Source organism: Bubalus kerabau, chromosome 10 (genome assembly GCF_029407905.1).
Source record: "Bubalus kerabau isolate K-KA32 ecotype Philippines breed swamp buffalo chromosome 10, PCC_UOA_SB_1v2, whole genome shotgun sequence".
In the NCBI taxonomy this organism is placed as follows: Eukaryota; Metazoa; Chordata; class Mammalia; order Artiodactyla; family Bovidae; genus Bubalus; species Bubalus kerabau.
In genome coordinates, this window is record NC_073633.1 from 40,322,392 (window position 1) to 40,345,489 (window position 23,098).

A 23,098-nucleotide genomic window follows, 5' to 3' on the forward strand; every position below is an offset into this window, starting at 1 on the left:
TGCATAAAGTCTGAAAATAGGGAGAAATTGAGATTATACTATATCCATATAAGATATACTATAGCAATAAACATTTAAAATATACTTGCAAGGTGGCATATGAAAATTACACATAATTATAAAGAAAATCTAACTAGTCACAAATAAATTCTGATCTTTTTTCCTAAGTAAAAGTGATATAAATACTGTATGACCTAAAAGAGAAATAAGAATCTGACAAAAAAAAATTATGGAATCAATGATTAAATATTGGTTAATAAATTTTAAATTCTTGCTTGAATAGAATTCTTTTTAAATGACACTGGAGGTAAAAGAAATTGTTCAACTAAGTGCAGCAGAAATTGAAATGTTTCATGTTTTATACTGTTACAGAAGGAAATTATGTGTTGTTGTTCAGTCGCTCAGTCATGTCTGACTCTTTGCAACCCCATGGACTGCACCACACCAGGCTTCCCTGTCCTTCACCATCTCTTTGAAGTGGATCAAAGCTATGTCCATTGAGTTGGTGATGCCCTCCAACCATCTCATTCTCTGTTATCCCCTTCTCCTCCTGCCTTCAATCTTTCCCAGCATCAGGGTCTTTTCTAATGAGTCGGTTCCTCTCATTAGCTGGCCAAAGTATTGCACCTTCAGCTTCAGCATCAGTTCTTCGAATGAATATTCAGTGTTGATTTCCTTCAAGATTGACTGGTTTGATCTCTGTGCTGTCCAAGGGACTCTCAAGAGTCTTCTCCAGCATCACAGTTCAAAAGCATCAATTCTTCAGCGCTCAGCCTTTTTTATCGTCCAGCACTCACATTGTACATGACTACTGGAGAAACCATAACTTTGACTATACGGACCTTTGTCAGCAAAGTAATGTCTCTGCTTTTCTGATTCGCTGTCTAGGTTGGTCATAGCTTTTCTTCCAAGGAGCAAGCATCTTTTAATTTGATGGCTGCAGTCACTATCCACAGTGATTTTAGAGCCCAAGAAAATAAAGTTTGTCACTGTTTCCATTGTTTCCCCATCTATTTGCCATGAAGTGATGGGACTGGATGCCATGATCTTCATTTTTTGAATATTGAGTTTTAAGCCAGCTTTTTCACTCGCCTCTTTCACCTTCATCAAGAGACTCTTTAGTTCCTCTTTGCTTTCTGCTTTAAGGGTGGTATCATCTGGGTATCTGTGGTTATTGATATTTCTCCTGGCTATTTTGATTCCAGCTTGCGCTTCATCCAGCCACCATTTCAAATGATGTACTCTGCAAATAAGTTAAATAAGCAGGGTGACAATATACAGCCTTGACGTACTCCTTTCCCAATTTGGAACCAGTCCATTGTTCCACATCCGGTTCTAACTGTTGCTTCTTGAACTGCATACAAGTATGTAACATGTAGTAGGCAGACTACACTTGCAATGTGTAGGAGTCTCACCTCCCTAAGACAGAATCCAGAAAATGCTCTTCACCACCTGCTTTACAGCTAGGATTCAGGCCAGTAATGAGGGTCTACAATCAGATTCACCCGTCTAATATTGATTTAGATGTGAGAAATTTAAGATCTGATGCAAAACCCACTTTGCTGGGAAGGGTGACAGCAGAGGCTTCCAGCTTTGGGGAAAGTCATTAGTAGTTGTGAGTTCCCAACATAGGGAAAAATCTTTAACAAATTCAAAGTATCCTAGACAAATTGAAGAGAACATTACATCCATGCAATGAAACATGCCACTATAAGGTACAACCGGCAGGCATGAGTTCTGAGGAATTCAAACATAATTACCATGTTAATCATCCTCTTTACGTTGGATTTGTCAGAGGTGAAGTGGCAGAGCACTCCAAAAGGACATACAGACACTTAAAAGAATACAGCAAATCCGAAGCATGGCAAGAAGCCTGGTACCGTTTCAGGAAACAATAGATAGATCAGTCCCTTCCTCAAAGTGGCAGTCCCTTCCTGCCACATTCACGTCTTCCTCCTCTGATCTCTATTCCATCATGTGTCACCACCTATCTGGCATCATAGAATCTCCATATAAAATATCTCCCACATCAGATAATAAAAAAGGACACCTTCTCCTCGGAGGACTTGCAGAAAGAACTTTCAGCAAATATTAGTTTAAAAAATAATAACTGTAAAAATAGCAACAATCTCAAAAGAGGGCTGGGCAAGCAAAGTAAGCAAAATAGAGATGTTTGAAACTCAACTCAGAAAACTGTAAAATGAATGTAGATGAGCAAAATGACAAAAAGGATAAAGATTATGAGAAAAATACTTGAAGGCCTGGAGGAGAGATCCTGGAGGAGATTCTATACCCATGTATGGGCTTGGTACATAGACTGACCTGGTCCCCTTTTCCAATCTCCTCCTCCTTCGCCTTCCTCTGCTAAAAAAACAAGAAGTGAAATCCTTGAATCCCCGGTCTTGACTGCACAGCTGTATGAGATGAATGACTACGTGCAGTCTTAGCTTGGCCGGTGAGGTGCAGGTGGAAGTCATGGGGAGACCACAGCTTCCCAAACAAAAAGGCAAAGCTTCAGAGGTATCTCTTTTACCCTTTCCTTTCCCCCTTTCTTTCTGCCTGGAAAATTTACACATTATGTACAGATATAGCAGTCATCTTGCACGCTGAAAAACAAAAACACATTAAGACCATGAGTCAAGAAGATCAAAAGACACTAGCTACTTACACTTGGATTTCTTGTTACAGAAAAAAAAAAAAAGTAAGTTTCTTATTTAAGTCATGGTTTTTGAAGTTTTCTGTGACTTGCAGTTAATCCCATTCCCACCTGATATCCCACTTTATAGGAAGCCCAAAAGGAAAGAAAAAGAGATGACATAAGAGAAGAAATAACAGAAGATAATTTTCTGAACAGATGAAAAAATTGAACCTTCATGTAAAAAGTGCCTACATAGAAGGTGCCATGCAAGAACAAAAATATTTTTAAAGATGCACACAAATAAGTTCTGATAAAATTGGTGAACTCAAAAATAAAGATAAAAATCCTACAAGCTTCCAAAAAGGATTTTACATCTAGAATTTAGTTAACACCATTTAAAGCTACCATTTGAAGCCATCATTCAAGTGAGAGATATGGGCTTCTCTGGTAGCTCAGCAGTTAAAGCATCTGCCAGCAATGTGGGAGACCCGGGTTTGATCCCTGGGTTGGGAAGATCCCCTGGAGAAGGAAATGGCAACCCACTCCAGTATTCTTGCCTGAAGAATCCCATGGACGGAGGAGCCTGGTGGGCTACAGTCCACGGGGTGGCAAAGAGTTGGACACGACTGAGCGACTTCACTTTCACTTTTCAAGTAGGAGAAGAATTAATTTTTGAATATGCAAACACTCAAAAATTATCTACACACCATCATATTTAGGGGAATTCTTTTAATTCCAGAAAAATAACTCAGGAAAAATGATTTTTACCCCATGGACTGTAGCCCACTAGGCTCCTCTGTCCATTTTCCAGGCAAGAATATTGCAATGGGTTGCCATTTCCTCCTCCAGGGGATCTTCCTGACCCAGGGATAGAACTCACAACTCCTGCGTCTCCTCCACTGCAGCCAATTCTTTACCACTGAGCCATCAGAGAAGCCCCAATAAACAATTAGTTGAGTTTAAATACACAGGTAATAAGGTGGTTTTAAAATTTGGCTACTGTTGAGAAAGATTCCTGAAATATAAGAAGCATACCATTTTTAAAAGGAAAACTTATAACATCCTGAAAAGGAAAACTTATAATATCCTGGAACTAAAATTCCAAGTGATTTCAATGCACTCTAGAGGAGAACAAATGGGAGAAGAGGGAAATCAAAGCATACCAAAGATCCTGCCCTGTTAAGACGTAAGATTTTAGAAATTAATTAATTATTGAAGAACCTCTAGAAAGGAAAGCAGTCCACTACCCACACTCTGATCCTAGTCCAGTGAGACATTTTAGATTTCCGTCCAGGAGAAACTGAGCTGAGAAGACCTAACTTTCTAAGGCAACAGAACTGGGAAGTGACGGATCCTGCTTTCTGGCCAGTCTGCCAAAGCCAGCGCTCAACCACTCTCCTAAACCACCTCCAGTGTCTGCAGATCCATCTTCCATTTCACCAGAACACAGTGTCTCCTAAACCACCTCCAGTGTCTGCAGATCCATTTTCCATTTCGCCAGAACACAGTTGCAGTTGTAAATACATAACCTGGAGGAATATACACCAGCCTTTCTTGGAGTGGGAATGATAGAGAATTGGTTTCTTTTAATCTGAATTTCTAGCTTCTCTTGACAAATTGGAGGATCCAGGCAGCCCTGGGCGGGGATTTCTAGGCAGCAGCAGCAGCCACTGACTGGCATACTGGCCCAGGTATTGCTGCACATGCACTGCTTTTTAGCCAGAGCTAAAACTGCCCTCTGAACCTACATGTCTTAGGCTGGGTTCCCTAGACCCAGAACCTGAGGCAGAGATTCCTGTTTAAGTGACTCAGCGGAAGAGTGCTTTCAGGATTAGAGGTGTGAGGAAAGCAGGCTAGGAACAAGGGAACAAAGCCAGACAAGGGTGTTGTCTCAGCTGAAGACCGACTGACCCCTGAGGAAGCTCTGGAGGACAAACTGCAGCACACAGCTCATCCTACTTCAAGGTGAGGAAACAAAGGGGCCGGGTGGGGTGGGGGGGCGGGTGCCGTCCTCTCCTGGACTGGCCAGCTCCCATTTAGCCCAGGACAATTCTCCAGAGAAGGAGTCACGGCAGGGGACGGATGCGCAGATGTGCTAGGTAAAAGGCTGCTCCAGGGTGTCAGCAGCAGTCACCATATTATCTCTATTAAACACAGGGGGATAAAAATTAGATGACAGCGCTAAGAGTTTCAAGGAACACAGGACAATGTATTTCTTTGTGGAAGTAAGAATAGGGCTAGAAGTTTAGTATGCAAACAAGTGCAAATGCTGAGCCTGCGTTACTCACGTGACCTGCCCAGGCCCTATAAAGACTCACATTCACACCACGGATTCACTCCTCAGACTCAGCCTGTGCTTGCCCCAGACTCTTCAGGGAACTGAATACCCAACGTTACCTGGACAGGAGCTGGATGGTGGTCTTAAGGATTACTAAAGATTACACTGAAATTATGTGGAATTGGTTTAGGGATAATAAGAAATGTCCAAAATAAAAGGATCCAGAGAAACATATCTCTATGTCATCAATGAGCAAGCCCGTCACATCACAGGCAGAGGGTATTATTGTGAAAGCCAACGTGTAGGTCACTCTTATAATGACAGAGTCAATAATGAATCAACAAGAATAAATTGGAAAATTTCGATAAAAGTAAATTTGTAAAACAGGACTTTTTTAAGTTAAAAATATTGCCTCATAATTTGAAAAATTACTGCAATTTTTGCTATTTGATCAACAACATGATTTTAAAAATAAAAATTAAGACATGTGGAGCCTGTAGAATATCAGAGTTTACTTACCTCAGAACTGGACAGCCCTGAATCACTATCGTCTAAGTCCTTCAAAAGTTCAACCAGCTTTTCCTTTTCTCTGTCAATCATAACCACGGGTTTTCCTGAATTCTTGGCCAACTACAGAATGTATCAAAAGAAAATATTAAATACTCAAAGCAACTCATAGTTCAGGAAAAATTAAAATGGAATCTGAGGCTTCTACAATACAGATTCACTAAGGCAAAATTTGTTATATTAGGCATTTTCATTTGCTGGGTAATTTTATTTTATTCTAAATTTTGGAACAGCTCCGTCATCCAAGCAAAGATATTCAACCATCTCGACAAACATTTTATGCAGTTTGCAAACCTCTCTTTATATTAAATGTATCAAATGCAACATACTTGCTGAGACATTTGGGAGGAATCTTACCACTTTCTATATGATATATATCCACTAAATGAAACTGCTTTTAAGTTTCAAGACTATCACATCAGGAGTTTAAATAGGATTCAGTTACTACTGATAAAAGGAAAGAGGAAAATCTATGGTGGAACTGCTATCTGTGTCAGCAAGAACTTGGATGTGGAGAAAACCCTACTGCTCTTGGAAAATTATACATTAAGTCAACAAACAATGAGCCAGTGCAAAAAGAGCAAGCTGGAAAAGGTTTCTTTCAGATCATAGGAACATGGAGCACATAAAAGTCAAGAGTCCCAGAGGCCAGTCCTGGCAGTGGCAGGCTGACCCATGAATCCGGTCTGCCTGGAAAAGACGTGCTAATTGTGGAAAACATCAGGCTTGAACTATGAAGAATTACTTAACTCTCTCCTCTTAAAACGTCACACTTATCAATGTAGCTTTCTAGTGACTTAACTGCCTGAGTGGCTTGCCATGAACCTTCTGTTCACCATACTTTTATTTCTTGCTATAAATTATTTCGCATTCTGGTCGAATACAGGAGTCCTTGTGCCCTTGGTTAGTCTAAGTCTGCCTTGAGGACAAACCAAGTCAGACTGCACAGCCTTTAAAACCAAGTTAAGCCTCTATATCAGTGAGCTAATCAAAGCAAGAGACAAACAACAGGCTGCTCCAGGAGCTGGGAGAGGAGAGGCAGGGCCAGTAGGCAGACAACCAGTTGACCTCTCCACCTCTGCCAAGAGCATTTTCCACTCAAATTTCTAAATGCGCCAACCATAAAATCAGTCCCATTACTTTAAAGAAAACCAATTTTACTAATATGCAATTTAAAATCTGGGAAACAGTATATAAAACTGCTATTTAAATAAATGTTTTTCAAATTGCAGGAACCAGATTCATTTCTGGGCAATGAAACAAATGTATTAAGTTGCAGCTAGCAATTTTTAAGAGGGTAGGATGAAATAGAATAGGCTAGGATGGAGTGAAAATAGTGAAATTAAGCATTGGTTCATAAAACTTCTCTTACAGTTATATAAATTGCTTCAATTACATATACATGTATCATGGTCAAAAAAAAAATTGTTTTAAGACAATGAACATAGCTATCTCCATTTTTGCAACTCATTTAGTTCCATATTCTGGCTTCTAAATTTCTAGGTACATACCTCAATGTTTCGCTTAATAAAATCCTGGCTGTGTTTACCCCTGAGCTCAATCTTTTCTGTATTTGAGAAAGGTTTATTTTCTGCTTTAATCATTGACTCATTTCTTTCCACATCATAGGTAGAATCTAATAATAAAAAAGTTCAAATTTTTTTCAGAATTATAATTGTCCATTATGCCAGAATTTACCTTAAGCATATATTGAAACATATAAGAAATAAACACACATAGAAAAGGTCCTAAATTTCAGATCAGAAACTTAAGACACACAAACATTTATTCTTAAAAAGATAAATGTGCTACCATAATTTACAATGAAGTTCTCATAAAACTTTTGTTATTATCATGTGTCAAACTTCTTGCTGTTGATTCCTTTGGAATCATGGGAGATATGAAAAGAACTTCAAGTGATATACATGAAGGAGAAATCACTGATGTCATGAGAATTTTAATATATATTTTATTTTAGTATTTATATGACATAAAACTTACTCTAAAGACTAGAATCATTACCTACTACTCACTGATTCGCTGTTATCTTCTCAGAAAAATAAACTTCTTGTTCAAACCTGTTTTTTAAGTCAGGTCGGGGCATAAGTGTTCTGGATGTCCCACGTCCTATCTGCACAAACCCCTAAAGCCCATCTCAGTTTGTCAGTTTTTCTCAACCTTTGAAGAGCTTTGCATCAGCGTCAATTGTTCAGACCCTGAGTGCTCAAGACAAGAGCAAGAAAAATACTTGTGGCCTCTTATCCCCTTTATAAAATATCTTGTTTTCACTGTAGTCACTTTTAAAGCATTTTTTAAAAGACCATGCGAATCCTTCATTAAAGCTCTAAAAATATGCATAAAAAGAGTCTTCCTAAATGACAAATAGAGTCCACCTTACAAAACAGGATAAACTGCCATATTAAAGTTCTAGAGAAAAAAAAAAAAAAACACTAGCCAGTACCTCAGTGCAGACTGACTTACTTAAAAGTTATGTTTGTTTTATAAGATAGGTAACCTCAATAAAAAGGATTAAGGGAGCTAGTCAATTGGTGTTTTGTGGCTCATTAGCAAAGATTCAGTACAAATTTAATAAGTAAAGAATAAATCTTAATTACACTAGTTGGAAAGACCAAGAAAAAGTGTGAGATCTCTGGATTTAATTTCTTTTCAGACTAAAATAAATTCGAGTAAAAAAAAAACAACAACAAAGTTTTACTCAAATTTAAGTTACACATTTCTAAACAACAACAACAAAAATCTATGCTTTATAACTGAGATTTCATTCTTTAATCAATCCAGTGTCTCAGATGGTAAAGAATCTGCCTGCAATGTGGGAGACCTGGGTTCGATCCCTGGGTCAGGAAGATCCCTTGGAGAAGGAAATGGCAACCCATTCCAGTATTCTTGCCTGGAAAACCCCAGTGACAGAGGAGCCTGGAGGCAGTCCATGGGGTCGTATAGAGTTGGACATGACTGAGCGACTTACAAACACCAATAGTTAAAGTATGAGTTGTTTTTTGGTGAGTGGCCTTCTTAGATATAAAATATATAACTCTTTCCCATAATCCAAGTTGTCTATAGTCTTTTTAACTGAAATCTGAAGTTTATTCATTCAGCTGAAGTTTCATATTCTCTTAAACAACACATTAAAATAAATCAAATTAAATGCATCTTTGTCTACATTTATAATAGTTTCTTTAAAATACACTTTTAATACATTGTAGGAAAAAATCTTAGATAGTCTCGTAGAAACTATCTGCCTAGAAATGTCCTCTTCTCCTCTCCATCCTGGGAGTGATCCAGGGTAGAAGTTGCCATGTCCCAGTAGTGACCCCAGCTTTTGCTAGGTTGGATGAATTGATTGGACCAAGGGTGGGCACCAAACCCAAGATGGATCAGTTGGTCTCTTCTCTAGGATTATGGAATTGAATAACCCTCTCAATGACTAGCGAAAGGATATGATCTTAGGAATCAAAGAAGCTATCGACCAGGAGGATTCTTTTCATAAATTTTCTTTTTCACTTAAACTAGCAGCCATCACTTTTTTCATCACTAGCAGCCAGATTTAACTGTTTATTATACAAAATTTCAAATGTTCTAAAGACGACTATTATAATGAACCTCAACAACTAACTTCAATAATGATTAACTCGTGACTAATCCTGTTTCATCTAGAACCTCACCTACTTCCCCTCACCACTGAATTAAATCACATCAAATCATTTCATCTGTGAATATTTGTATATATAGCTAGTATCTTCTTGTGACAATATATAAAATCACATACCTTGTTTGACATTCTGTATATGATTTTCATAGTTTTCTGGTGGAACTTGAGTATGAAACACCGAGAAAAAGGTATCTTCATGCTTGTTACAAGAAGGATCTAGTGATTTAAAAATCATTTGTTCAATATCCTATGTTAACATATATATATGGAATCTAGTAAGATGGTACTGATGAATCTATTTGTAGGGCAGCAGTGGAGATGCAGATATAGAGAACAGACTTATGGACATGGGGCAGCATTAGGGGGAGAAGAAGGTGGGACAAATGGAGAGAGTAACATGGAAATATATACACTGCCATATGTAAGATAGATAGCCAGTGGGAATTTGCTGTATGACTCAGGGAACTCAAACTGGGGCTCTGTAACAACCTAGAAGGGTGGGATGGGGTGGGAGGTCAGAGGGAGGTTCAAGAGGAAGGGAACCTATGGCTGGTTCATGCTATTATATGGCAGAGACCAACTTAATATTGTAAAGCAATTACCTTTCAATTAAAAACAAATGAATTTTTAAAAAAATCATTTGTTCAATACATACAAAATAAATAAGGAATCGTTTATGTGGACAGTTGTTTTTAAAAAACAGATAAGATCTAATAATGTTCTCTGCAATATTCCTCAATTTCCTCTACACGTTTCTTAAGACAATGTCACTTTCAGATAGAAATGAAAATCATCTTTGTACACACGAGCCACTGAAACCGAGAAATCAAAGCCAGTCAACAGTTTCCTTAGAACTTCTGTGCAAGAAGTATGCACCAGGGTGTACTAAAATATCACATTAATTACCTGGATATAATATGCCCAAATTCTAACATTCTTAAAACAGAGAATATGCACATTGAATAACTTTGTGTTTCTAGTCCTTATTTTAGATCCACAAGGTGAGGTTTCAGATATATGATCTGTCATTAAAATCACAGAATGTGTTTGAGAGAAAACTGGAGACACACTTGGCAGTTAGCTTGCCTTTTTTTGATTCTCTTGGGATACTACACATAAAAATTTAAGAAACTGTTTAACTCTTTTTGTTTCATTTAATTTGTCTTATGTTCCATTAAGCTAATTTAGACAATGTATATTTACAAGAAACAGCTAACATAAATAAATATCACTTTGCCTTAACATGAAAGAATCTGCCAGGCTGTGGCACAGAAATGTTTTTGCTTAAGAAAACATGACATGTCTTGAAGATATTAGAGGATTCACCACCTACCTCTGAAACAAACCTGATTCAAGCACCTGCTTGGAGATGATATGGGCAAGATACATTCACCATGACACAAATACCAACAAATTCAAAACATACAACTTCTGATAGTAAAAACAAATTCATCAATTCAAATTCCCTAATTTGGAATTCATAATAATGTAGCATCGCATCACCAGGATTGACAGTACAACCATAATCCTTGTCCATTGTTTGATGGGTTAATCTAGCAAATTAGTGGAATAAGCCTTACAAGAAGACAGGTAAGCTACTTAGCAGGCAAAAAGTTTTGAAGTTCTTTTCAAACTTTAATTTTTTTGCAACCATTGTATTAGGGTTCTTAAATATTCATTGAAGCATACAGCAAGTCAGCAATTTGACAACATTCTGTGATTGGTTTAAGTTGCATCATATATCCAAAGTGGTAATATATTTTTGATCACATAATTCCTCTTTAATAGCAGTTTCACTCAATTTTATACTAAAGTACCTATAGAGACATAAAAATATGAAAACCTACAAATCAAAAAACTATTATAGCAAGGTGATACTGAAGGTTTTAAACCAAGGAGTTTTTCTTAGCTGAAATCATTCATGTGACCCTATGGCTCTTCATGCATAGTCTCAGGATATCATTGCCTCAGACAGAATGGGTACAGCTAGGGTACAGCCCTTGGAGAAGGCAATGGCAACCCACTCCAGTACTCTTGCCTGGAAAATTCCATGGACGGAGGGGCCTGGTAGGCTGCAGTCCATGGGGTCGCTAAGAGTCGGACACAACTGAGAGACTTCACTTTCACTTCTCACTTTCATGCATTGGAGGAGGAAATGGCAACCCACTCCAGTGTTCTTGCCTGGAGAATCCCAGGGACGGCAGGGCCTGGTGGGCTGCCATCTATGGGGTCACACAGAGTCGGACATGACTGAAGCGACTTAGCAGCAGCAGCAGCAGCAGGGTACAGCCCTAACACAAAGGTCTCATAGCTTAGCCTTGAGTTTAAAAGACAACAGTTGTAAAAGGAAGATATTCAACTGTAGAAACTCAACTTCTTAAGAGGAAAAAAGCATTTTCTAAATTACAAAAGTCCTTCATTAGAAAGCTCTTCCTTATAGTAAAAAGCAAACCAAAAAATCTAATTCATGTAGAAAAAATGATGGAATTAGAAAATAATGATTTGATAAACACCATAATAATAACTGATACAGGTAGAAATTAATGAATAACAGGATAACAGCCCCAAAGTATCCTCCCACAAGATAATTTAGCCAGTGCAAAAAGAAAAACAGTAACTTTACAGTGGAGAAATCTAGCAGACACCACCTTAACCAAATGATCAAAGTTAACATCACCAGCGATGGAACAATCGACATCACACACTTCCTGTTATGATTCATTGAGAATACAGTACCACTTCTATGGGGTTTCTGCCAAAAATACATAACCTGAACCCAATATGTGGAAACATAAACAAACCCAAACTGAGCAACTATCTACAAAATAACAGACCTATAGCCTTCAAAAATGCCAATGTCATAAAATACAAAGAATGACTAAAGAGACATGACAATTAAATGCAATGAAAGGGCTTGAATTTTCTTTCGGTAGAAGGATTTAAGTGGGACAACTGGTGAACCATGAATAAAGCCTGTTGATTGGATCATAGTATTGTATCAATACTAATTTCCTGATTTGTGTGTGTGTCCATCTGTAGAGAAGACGGCAGAAGATACGGTAAGATGCGAATACATGGAAAATCTGAGTAAAGGGTATTTGCAAATTCTTCATACTTTTGAGACTTTCGATCTGAAATTATATCAAAATTAAAAGTTAATAGGTAGTTTTTCAAATGTCCTCACTACAAACATTTAGCTAAAGGGAAAAAAGAAATCTTCCTTCAGAGATCAAGGGCTGAGCACAATTTTTTTATTAATTTTTTTATTGAATGAAAGATTCATTAAATTCTATATTCTACAGTGTTTTACAAATTTTAATACAAGTCTTGAAAGAGGAAGATTGGAGGGTTGATTTAAGTTGCTTCCTGTCACCTAGGGAAGAAAGCCCATCCCAGACAATGGGAAAGACCTAGAAGAACATCACTGGGATGAGTTTAGAGTAGACACAAGTCACTCACAAGTGAGACTGCTGCCTGGAACTCACCCTTTTGGAGGTGAAATCCTGGAGTTAGGTTGAGATCATCAAAGAAAATGGGGAAGCCAGAGCACAGGGGGCTCTGCCTCACTGAACACCTGGAATTCTAGGAGACTCCACTCACAGCGCTCCTCACCTACTCCTGATGCTCCAAAGCACCAATGGCAGTGTGGCACGTTGTAAGGGAGGCAGGGCATGATATAGTCACCCTTTCTTTCTCCCTATCTCTTTTTCATTCTCTCCCCTACTCCTAATACACACACACACGCACAGAAACATATGACATACAATTGCATGGCTGGCCTGGAGCGTGGACGAGAACCAGGAGTGCTTGCTTTCCCCTAAGAATTAGAAACAGACCCCTTCCCAGCGCACATCATGACACCAGCCAAAAATGCACACAGCCAGGGACTTCCCTGTGGTCCAGTGGCTGGGGCTGCGTGCCCCCAGTGCAGGAGGCCTGGGTTCAATCCCCAGATGGGGAGCTGGATCCCACATGCTGCAACTAAGACTTGGCACAGTCAAATAAATAAAATTAAATAAATAAAAACAAATTTTTTTTTAAATGCACACATCCAAATGTCCCATGCAATTAAGAACCACCCTGTTAGACTACAGAGAAAAGTTCAATAAACTCAAAATATCAAAACAATGCCCACAGTATTACAGATTTCTATATTGGCTTTTAAAGCAGAGGGCTTATAAAAGATTCTGGAGAACAAAGGAAAAGCACCATTTTCTAATTAACTATAAGGTCAATGAGGAAATAAGAGTACAGTAACAACATGTAGAGAATAATGATAATGACACATAAGAAAGAATGCAGTATAGAGCTAAGTCTATATTTAGAAACAAATTCATAGCAATGATGCCTTTATCACATTGTTATGGACTGAACTCTATGCCCCCAAATTCATATGTTGAAGCTTTAACCCCTAGTGTGGCTGTACTTTAAGGAGATAATTAAAGTTAAATGAGATTATTAGGTAGGGTTCTAACCCAGTAGAACTGGTGTCCTTACAAGAAGAGGAACAGGTACCAGAGGTGTCTTTACCCTCACCTCTTCTCCCCCTGGGCCCCAAGAACAGGCCACGTGAGGACACAGTGAGAAGGTCCATAAGCCAGGAAGCGAGCTCACCAAAAATGAGTTTTCCAGTACCTTGACCTTAAACGTATAGTCTCCAAAACTGTAAGAAAATTAACTTCTGCTCTTTAAGCCACTCAGTCTGTGGTATTTCTTTAATGGCAGCCCTAGTAGACACAGATTTTAAGAGAAAATAAAAAGAACTTAACTAATTTAAATGAAGAAACTAATTTAACTGAAGAGAAAACAACAAGTTCAAGAAAAGAAATAACCAAGATAATTGCTAGAGTTAACAAAGAAATTCAAAATTGATTTACAAAAGTATAAAAAGACAAATCCTCAAGTATAATTTTAAAAAGAGAAAACACTCACTGCTATCAAAGTAGCATGGTACTGGTAAAAGAGCAGCCACAAAGACCACTGCAACAGAACAGAGGGTTCAGAAACAGACCCAGAAAAACATACTCAACTTATCTTTATTTATTTATTTATTTAGTGAATGTCTCCTTTACATCCATTATTTTGCTGAACATTCATAGCATTACCATAATACAGAGTAGCATTACCTCCATTTACAGATGAGGTAAATCAGGCTCAGAGAGGCAAAGTAATTTACCCAGAGTCATACAGATAAATGGAGCTCGATTTTTGTGGCTTAATACTCCTCCTTGAGAACTATTCTGAGCCTAGCATTATTCTGAGCCTATAACTGTGATTTGTTGTTGTTCAGTTGCTCAGTCTTGCCTGACTCTTTGCAACCCCATGGACTGCAGCACGCTAGGCTTTCCTGTCCATCACCAACTCCCGGAGCTTACTCAAACTCATGTCCATTGGTCAGTGATGCCATCCAACCATCTCGTCCTCTGTTGTACCACTCTCCTCCTGCCTTCAATCTTTCCCAGTATCAGGGTCTTTTCTAATGAGTAGGCTTTTCACATCAGGTGACCAAAGTATTGGAGCTTCAGCCTCAGCATCAGTCCTTCCAATGAATATTCCGAGTTGATTTCCTTTATTGACTAGTTGGATCTCTTTGCAGTCCAAGAGACTCTCAAGAGTCTTCTCCATCACCACAGTTTGAAAACATCAGTTCTTCAGCGCTGAGCTTTCTTTACAGTCCAACTCTCACAGCCATACATGACTACTGGAAAAACCATAGCTTTGACTAGACAGACCTTTGTTGGCAAAGTAATGCCCACTTTTTTTTTTTTTTTTTTTTTAATTGGAGGCTAATTACTTTACGATATTGTAGTGGTTTTTGCCATACATTGACATGAATCAGCCATGGGTGTACATGTGTTCCCCATCCTGAACCCCCTCCCACCTCCCTCCCCATTCCATCCCTCTGGGTTATCCAAGTGCACCAGCCCTGAGCATCCTGTCTCATGCATCAAACCTGGACTGGCGATCTGTTTCACATATGATAATATACATGTTTCAATCCTATTCTCTCAGATCATCCCACCCTTGCCTTCTCCCACAGAGTCCAAAAGACTGTTCTATACATCTGTGTCTCTTCTGCTGTCTCGCATATAGGGTCATCCTTTCGACTTATCTTAAATAAAAGAGCAAGACTTCCGAATAGCAAGAGGATAATCTCTTTAACAAATGGTGCTGGAACAACTGAATGTTCACATGCAAAAAAAAAAAAAAGCCAGACATAGACCTTACATTTTTCACAAAAATGAAATCAAACTGGATTATAACCCAAATGTAAAATGCAAAACTATAAAAATAGGATAAAAATCTATGTGAATTTCAGTTTAGTGATGAGTTTTTATAAACACCACCACAAGTATGATCCATGAAAGTAAAGATTGATAATTTAAACTTTATTAATATTAAAAACTTCTGCCCTGCAGAAAAGACAAGCCATAGGCTGACATAAAATACTTGCAAAACACATATCACATAAAGGACCTGCATCCAAAATAGACAAAGAGCTCTGAAAACTCAACCATAAGAAAACAAACAGACAACTCAGTAAAGAAAATTAGATATGGCAAATAAACATCTGAAAAGATGCTGAACATAGTTTGCCATTACAGAATTATAAATGCAAATTAAAACAATGAGATACCAATAAACACCTATAAGAATGGATAAAATCCAAAAACCTGACAATACCAATTGCTGGCAAGGATGCAAAACAACAGGAACTTTCATTTTTGCTGGTGGGAATGCAAATGGTACAGTCAATATGGAAGACAGGCAGTTTCTTTCAAAGCTAGACATTTATCATATGATTTAACAGTCCTGCTCCTAGATATTTAACCCACAAAATGGAAATTTTATGTCCACACAAAAACCTGTACACGAATGTTTAAGAAGCTTTATTTATAATCATCAAAAACTGGACACAATCAAGATATCATTCAATAGATGAAGAGAAAAACAAACAGTGATATTGTCCATAGAATGAAATGCTACTTAGTGACAAAAAGAAATCAGCTATCAAATCACAAAAAGATATGGATGAATCTTAACTGTATACTGCTAAATTAAAGAACCCAATCTGAAAAGGCTACTTACAGAGTGATTCCAACTTTACAACATTTGGAAAAGGTAAAACTAGATAGACAGTAAAAAGATCAGTGGTAGCTAGGGGTTAGGAGGAAGATGGGCAGGTTGAATGGGGATTCACCCAGGGGATCTTTAAGGGTGGTAAACCTATTCTGTATGATACCATAACAGTGATTACATGACACTGCACATTCTTGGAAACCTGTAGCTTCACAGCACAAAGAGTGAACCTTAATGTACACAAACTATCAAAAGATTATTTAGGATGTAATAAAATCCCAGGACAAAATACAGAATTTGGTTAAAAAAAAAAATCTGTGTTACTGATGTACAAATTAATTTCACTGAAGAGGATGGAGGGAAGAATGCTCACTTTTTAAGTAAACTGGAAATGAATAGAGTCTGCAAGACTAGAGGCAATAGAAATTGCATCTGAGCTTTTTACTCCAGTTGATTAGGTTATGTCCTCAAAAATTCTGATATCACTACACACATACAGTAGAATTGAACAATTAACTAAACAGATGGCTGATGGTGAGAACCAGGTTTTTCACTGTTGGAATGTAGGTTATACACGAGCAAGAAGAAAAGTCAAGAATGATCCATGTGGTAATAAAGTCAGAGACATCAGTATGAACCTATATTTAGCTTAATATAGAGAGGGATGGTTATACATAGAAATATTTACAGATATGTGTATAACAGGTTAGCATACACACAAATACTTTCTTTCTCAGAAGCAACAACTCCCCAATAGCAACAAGTTGATCAAGCATCTAGATCTGGTTTCTAATATCATTCTCCAATGGGAGGAACCAGGGCTTCTTGGAGAAACAGCTGATTTTCTAGGACTTACATAGGAAATATAGAAGACAAATCTGAAGCATCTTACAGTGGCAGAGAGTAAGGGAGTGCACACAACAACAACAAAACTCACATGGAGGGAATACGACAAAGGGGCACAAAAGCCAACTGAACAAGCGCCCAATGGCCAAACGTGGGAAACACTGGAGCAATAAAACAAAGCAGTATTGGATTATAACCCAAAGTATAAAACAAATATCCACGTCTATAGTGATATAAGGAGAAGGCAATGGCACCCCACTCCAGTACTCTTGCCTGGCAAATCCCATGGATGGAGGAGCCTGGTAGGCTGCAGTCCATGGGGTTGCTAAGAGTCGGACCTGACTGAGCGACTTCACTTTCACTTTTCACTTTCATGCATTGGAGAAGGAAATGGCAGCCCACTCCAGTGTTATTGCCTGGAGAATCCCAGGGACGGGGGAGCCTGGTAGGCTGCCGTCTATGGGGTCGCACAGAGTTGGACACGACTGAAGCGACTAAGCAGCAGCATAGTGATATAAATAAATAGGGAGACTAGATGAATGGGAGAATGAATATGTATTCCCACACTGAATAATTCACAATAATTTATGTGAATTCTCTGCCATCAAAGAAGTGACACATAACATCCACACTCCTTAAGTATGAGGTGTGCATAGTAACTTTCTTCCAAAGAAGATAGTAAGGAAAAAGGGAAATATTGGGAAATTTTACAGTAGAGAAATCTGACAAATATCAATACTTCCTTAACCAGGTGACCAAAGTTAATATCAACAGTGATGTTACACTGGTAATACAATGTGATGTGATGAAAATGGCACTTTAACTCTGTGGTCTTCCTCCCAAGAACATACAACACAAATATAATCATGTGAAAACTATGACATAAGTCACAACTGCCAGAAATTCTACAAAATACCTGACCAGTATTCCTCAAAACCGCCAAGGTCAACAAAAACAAGAAAGTTTGAGAAAGTGCATAGCCCAGAGTAGCTTAAGGAGACATGAGGACTAAATGCAATGTGGTATCCTGAACGGGATCTTGGAATAGGAAAAGGACATTAGGTAAAAACTAAACATCTGAATAAAGTATGGACTTTAGTTAATAATAACCAGAGATCAAATTGCCAACATCCACTGGATCATCGAAAAAGCAAGAGAGTTCCAGAAAAATATCTATTTCTGCTTTATTGACTATGCCAAAGCCTTTGACTGTGTGCATCACAATAAACTGTGGAAAATTCTGAAAGAGATGGGAATACCAGACCACCTGACCTGCCTCTTGAGAAACCTATATGCAGATCAGGAAGCAACAGTTAGAACTGGACATGGAACAACAGACTGGTTCCAAATAGGAAAAGGAGTATGTCAAGGCTGTATATTGTCACCCTGTTTATTTAACTTATATGCAGAGTACATCATGAGAAACACTGGGCTGGAGGAAGCACAAGCTGGAATCAAGATTGCCAGGAGAAATATCAATAACATCAGATATGCAGATGACACCACCCTTATGGCAAAAAGTGAAGAGGAACTCAAAAGCCTCTTGATGAAAGTGAAAGAGGAGAGTGAAAAAGTTGGCTTAAAACTCAACATTCAGAAAACGAAGATCATGGCATCTGGTCGCATCACTTCATGGGAAATAGATGGGGAAACAGTGGAAACAGTGTCAGACTTTATTTTGGGGGCTCCAAAATCACTACAGATGATGACTGCAGCCATGAAATTAAAAGACTTACTTTTAATTTCCTTCCAAGGCTTACTCCTTGGAAGGAAAGTTATGACCAACCTAGATAGCATATTCAAAAGCAGAGATATTAACTTTGCCAACAAAGGTCCGTCTAGTCAAGGCTATGATTTTTCCAGTGGTCATGTATGGATGTGAAAGTTGGACTGTGAAGAAAGCTGAGCGCCGAAGAATTGATGCTTTTGAACTGTGGTGTTGGAGAAGACTCTTGAGAGTCCCTTGGACTGCAAGAAGATCCAACCAGTCCATTCTAAAGGACATCAGTCCTGGGTGTTCTTTGGAAGGACTGATGCTAAAGCTGAAACTCCAGTATTTTGGCCACCTCATGCGAAGAGTTGACTCATTGGAAAAGACTCTGATTCTGGGAGGGATTGGGGGCAGGAGGAGAAGGGGACGACAGAGGATGAGATGGCTGGATGGCATCACCGACTCGATGGACGTGAGTTTGAGTGAACTCCGGGAGATGGTGATGGACAGGGAGTCCTGGCATGCTGTGATTCATGGGGTTGCAAAGAGTCGGACACAACTAAGCAACTGAACTGAACTGAACTGAATGTATCAATATCAGTTCATTAATTTTAACAAATGTACCATACTAATCTTAATAAAAGGGAAACTGGTTATGGGTATATGGAAAATCTCTATACTTTCTATATTTCTAAAATATATTCTATGGCAAAACTAATACAATTATGTAAAGTTTAAAAATAAAATAAAATTAAATAAAATAAATAAATAAAATAAAATATATTCTATATTTTTCCTATAAATCCAAAACTGCTAAAATTAAAAATTAACCTTATGAAAACTCTAGATTAAAAAGAGAAACAAACACTGCACAAAATTAGAAGAAATGGGGCATGTAAACAATAAGAAGGAGAATTATCATTTTTAAACACTAATGGAAACTTTAAAATCTCAGTGACATGGACATATTGCCAAAATTGACTCCAGAAGACTAGTAAACTGAAATACAATAGTAAATATAAAGACACTGAAAAGAGTTGGAGAATCACCTCCAAGAAATTATTTGAACCAGATGGTTTTTTCCAGTGAAATCTTTCAAATTTTTAGGGAACAGAAAATCCCCATGTTATATAAACTGTTTCAAAGCATGGAAATAAATATACAGCTAGTTCCATTCATTTTATGAAGTTAACATAGCCTGAAAAAGCATAGACACAACCACTACTAACCCTCCCATTACCTGCTACCCCATGACATACACACACATGGGCACACACACACATATACACATACACACACACAGAGCTACTCTCACTCATCAATATAGTTGTGAAAATTCTGAATAAATTCAACCATTCATATCTGGTACTAAATTAAAAGAATAATCCTCCATAACCAAGATATTCATTGATTTGGTAACAGAGTAATTTAGTAATTAAATCTATTAATTTTGAAACATTGGTTTGTCAAGAAGAAAAAAGTTTACAATAATTTAAATAGATATTGAAATACATTGCATAAATCTCAACACTTAAGTCTTTACAAAGTTCTCAGAATAGGAATAATTATTGAAAGGACAAAAAAAAATATGTATTATTTCCAGGTGATTATAAACTAACAAAACTCAAAGCAAACAACTAAAGGTAATTAGGATAAATAAAATAATTATCACTGAGGGCCTGAGAAAATCAAGTAGTAAGGCAGAGAAGGTAAATCTTCCTTTCCTCTACATTTTAGTTCCACTCAAGCTTTCAACTAACTGGATGATGACCACCCACAATCTGGAGAGTAATACACTCCGCTCAGTCTACTAATTCAAATGCTAGTCTCGTCCAGAAACACCCTCACAGACACACCCAGAAATAATGTTTAAACAGACATCTGGGCATCTTGTGATCCAGTCAAGTTGACACATACAATTAGCAATCACAGACACTGGGGGATGATGAAACCATCAGCCAAGATAGAGAAAATATACAAAAGAAAGAATGGGACGTAAGGAGAGGGAGAGGAGAGCCAGCAGGGAATGATGAATCCAGTAAAAATGTTACTATCTGATGAGTGGTCAACTGTGTCAGATGCTACAGAGATATCAAATAGGATAAAAATCAGGAGTAAGTCACTAGATTTAGAAGTTAGGAGGACCACTGATAAAGTAGTTCCTGTAGTGTGATAAAAGAAAATACAGTTGGGAAGTAAATGGAAGTTGACCAGGTAGCACCAGTAGGTGCAGACTATTCGCTCAAGAAATCTGACCCTAAGAGAGGAGGGAAACAGAGTGGTACCTGTTTGGGAGTATCATGAAGAACTGATGGAGGAGGTTTTACACGCATGTTTAGTTGATTTGGGGTTTCCCTCATGGCTCAGCTGGTAAAAGAATCCGCTTGCAATGCAGGAGACCTGGGTTCAATCCCTGAGTTGGGAAGATTCCCTGGAGAAGGGAAAGGCTACCCACTCCAGTATTCTGGCCTGGAGAATTCCATGGACTATATAGTCCATGGGGTCGCAAAGAGTCAGACACGACTGAGCGACTTTCACTTAGTAGATTTGAGGGCTCTTTGATTCTGTTTTACAGTCAAAAGATTTACATGTGGTTAACTGAAGGGAAGGACCCAGAGGAGATGAAAGAGACTGAAGGTGGTAAGAGACAGAAAAATTGATGGGTCAGGAGCCAGGGGCAGAGTGAAAGGCACAGGATATTATTGACTTCAGCCTTGGAGAAAAAAAGCACACATCCTCATTTAAGGGAAGAGGGAAGAGGGTGGAGAAGCACAGTCAGAGTGCAGTTTAAAGGCAGAAAGTAAGAGTGGACCCACCCAGTTGATCCATTTTCTCTGAACACGAAAACTGCCTGGGCTAAGGACTTGCAGAAGAGGACTGGAGGTTAAGCACACAGAAATAATTCAGAAGAGCCATATTGGAGAATATAAGAGAAACTACTAAGCTATACTGAGAATCCAGCAGAGATTAAAAAACAAAAGACTCCTTAGCTATACCAGTCAGCACAGTTATATGATTTTCTCCTCCTGCTGCTGCTGCTACTGCTAAGTCGCTTCAGTCGTGTCCGACTCTGTGCGACCCCAGAGACGGCAGCCCACCAGGCTCCTCCATCCATGGGATTTTCCAGGCAAGAGTACTGGAGTGGGGTGCCATCGCCTTCTCCGATGACCAACCTAGACAGCATATTAAAAAGCAGAGACATTACTTTGCCAACAAAGGTCCATCTAGTCAAGGCTATGGTTTTTCAGTGGTCATGTATGGATGTGAGAGTTGGACTATAAAGAAAGCTGAATGCCAAAGAATTGATGCTTTTGAACTGTGGTGTTGGAGAAGACTCTTGAGAGTCCCTTGGACTGCAAAGAGATCCAACCAGTCCATCCTAAAGGAGATCAGTCCCGGATGTTCATTGGTAGGACCGATGTTGAAGCTGAAACTCCAATATTTTGGCCACTTGATGTGAAGAGCTGACTTATTTCAGTCCTCTGCAAATCAGAGCAGAAAGAGAATACCAAATTTTCTTGGAATATTTCATCTTAACATCCGAGTAAAAGCAACAATTTCCTGAATTTCACAGAAAAGCACTTTAAAAGAGGTATTTGCAAATTTTGTGAAACCTAATTGATTAAAGTGTCAGTTTTGTGCTTACACAAACTTGTACATTTGGAGCTCTGGAAACACAAGTCACAAATGTGACAGAGGCAAAAAAAGAATAACCTTTGTCCAAAACACCGGTAACAAACAATCCTATCACTAGATATATCTGTCTCAGAGAGTAGTGAATTTTATCTCTATCCATCAGATAAATGCTATAAACTAAGGGAAAACTCCTAATTCAGTAATTTCATATTTCTCTAGAAAAACTTTAAAGTGATCCTTCAAAAACGTGGTGAGACAGACTTTTAAAATATTTCTGAGACGTCTAGAAAGTACAATACTGTCCCTTTCAAAACCTCAGTATGGGTTATTATCTCATTTATAAAGCTAAAATACAGTTTTAAAAAATTAATTTAATGTGGTTTTTATCTTTCTGTTAGAGCCAAGTCCTCATTTGTGTTTAGTACCTGGGTGTTTAGTACCTATAAAAAATACACAAGTAACTTTTCTTTTTACTGTTGGTTATTTGTGATGTTAGAAAGGGACTACAATGCATTTTATGTTTAGGGGGCTGGAAAACAGGTTGGAAATTGCCATTCTGCCACTAGCCCGAAGTCCTTTGAGTTACTCTTAAGTAAGAAGTTAAGGAAATGACCAGGGAAAATAAAGAATATTAATTCTAAGATTTTTCCTTTAGTTAAAGGGGAAAATTAA

The 23,098-nt window shown here is 38.2% G+C and overlaps 1 protein-coding gene across 2 annotated transcripts in view; it reads right to left on the reverse strand.

Moving 5' to 3' along the window:
• Window positions 1–23,098, reverse strand: part of FSIP1 (fibrous sheath interacting protein 1) — a 240,833-nt gene that overhangs the window by 177,939 nt on the left and 39,796 nt on the right. For both annotated transcript variants that reach the window (XM_055537343.1, XM_055537342.1), the window contains exons 6-8: window positions 9,271–9,369; window positions 6,995–7,119; window positions 5,436–5,546 (exon numbers count right to left, since the gene is read on the reverse strand). In XM_055537343.1, the coding sequence (XP_055393318.1) occupies window positions 5,436–5,546; window positions 6,995–7,119; window positions 9,271–9,369 (335 nt within the window). The remainder of the gene's footprint in view (window positions 1–5,435; window positions 5,547–6,994; window positions 7,120–9,270; window positions 9,370–23,098) is intronic.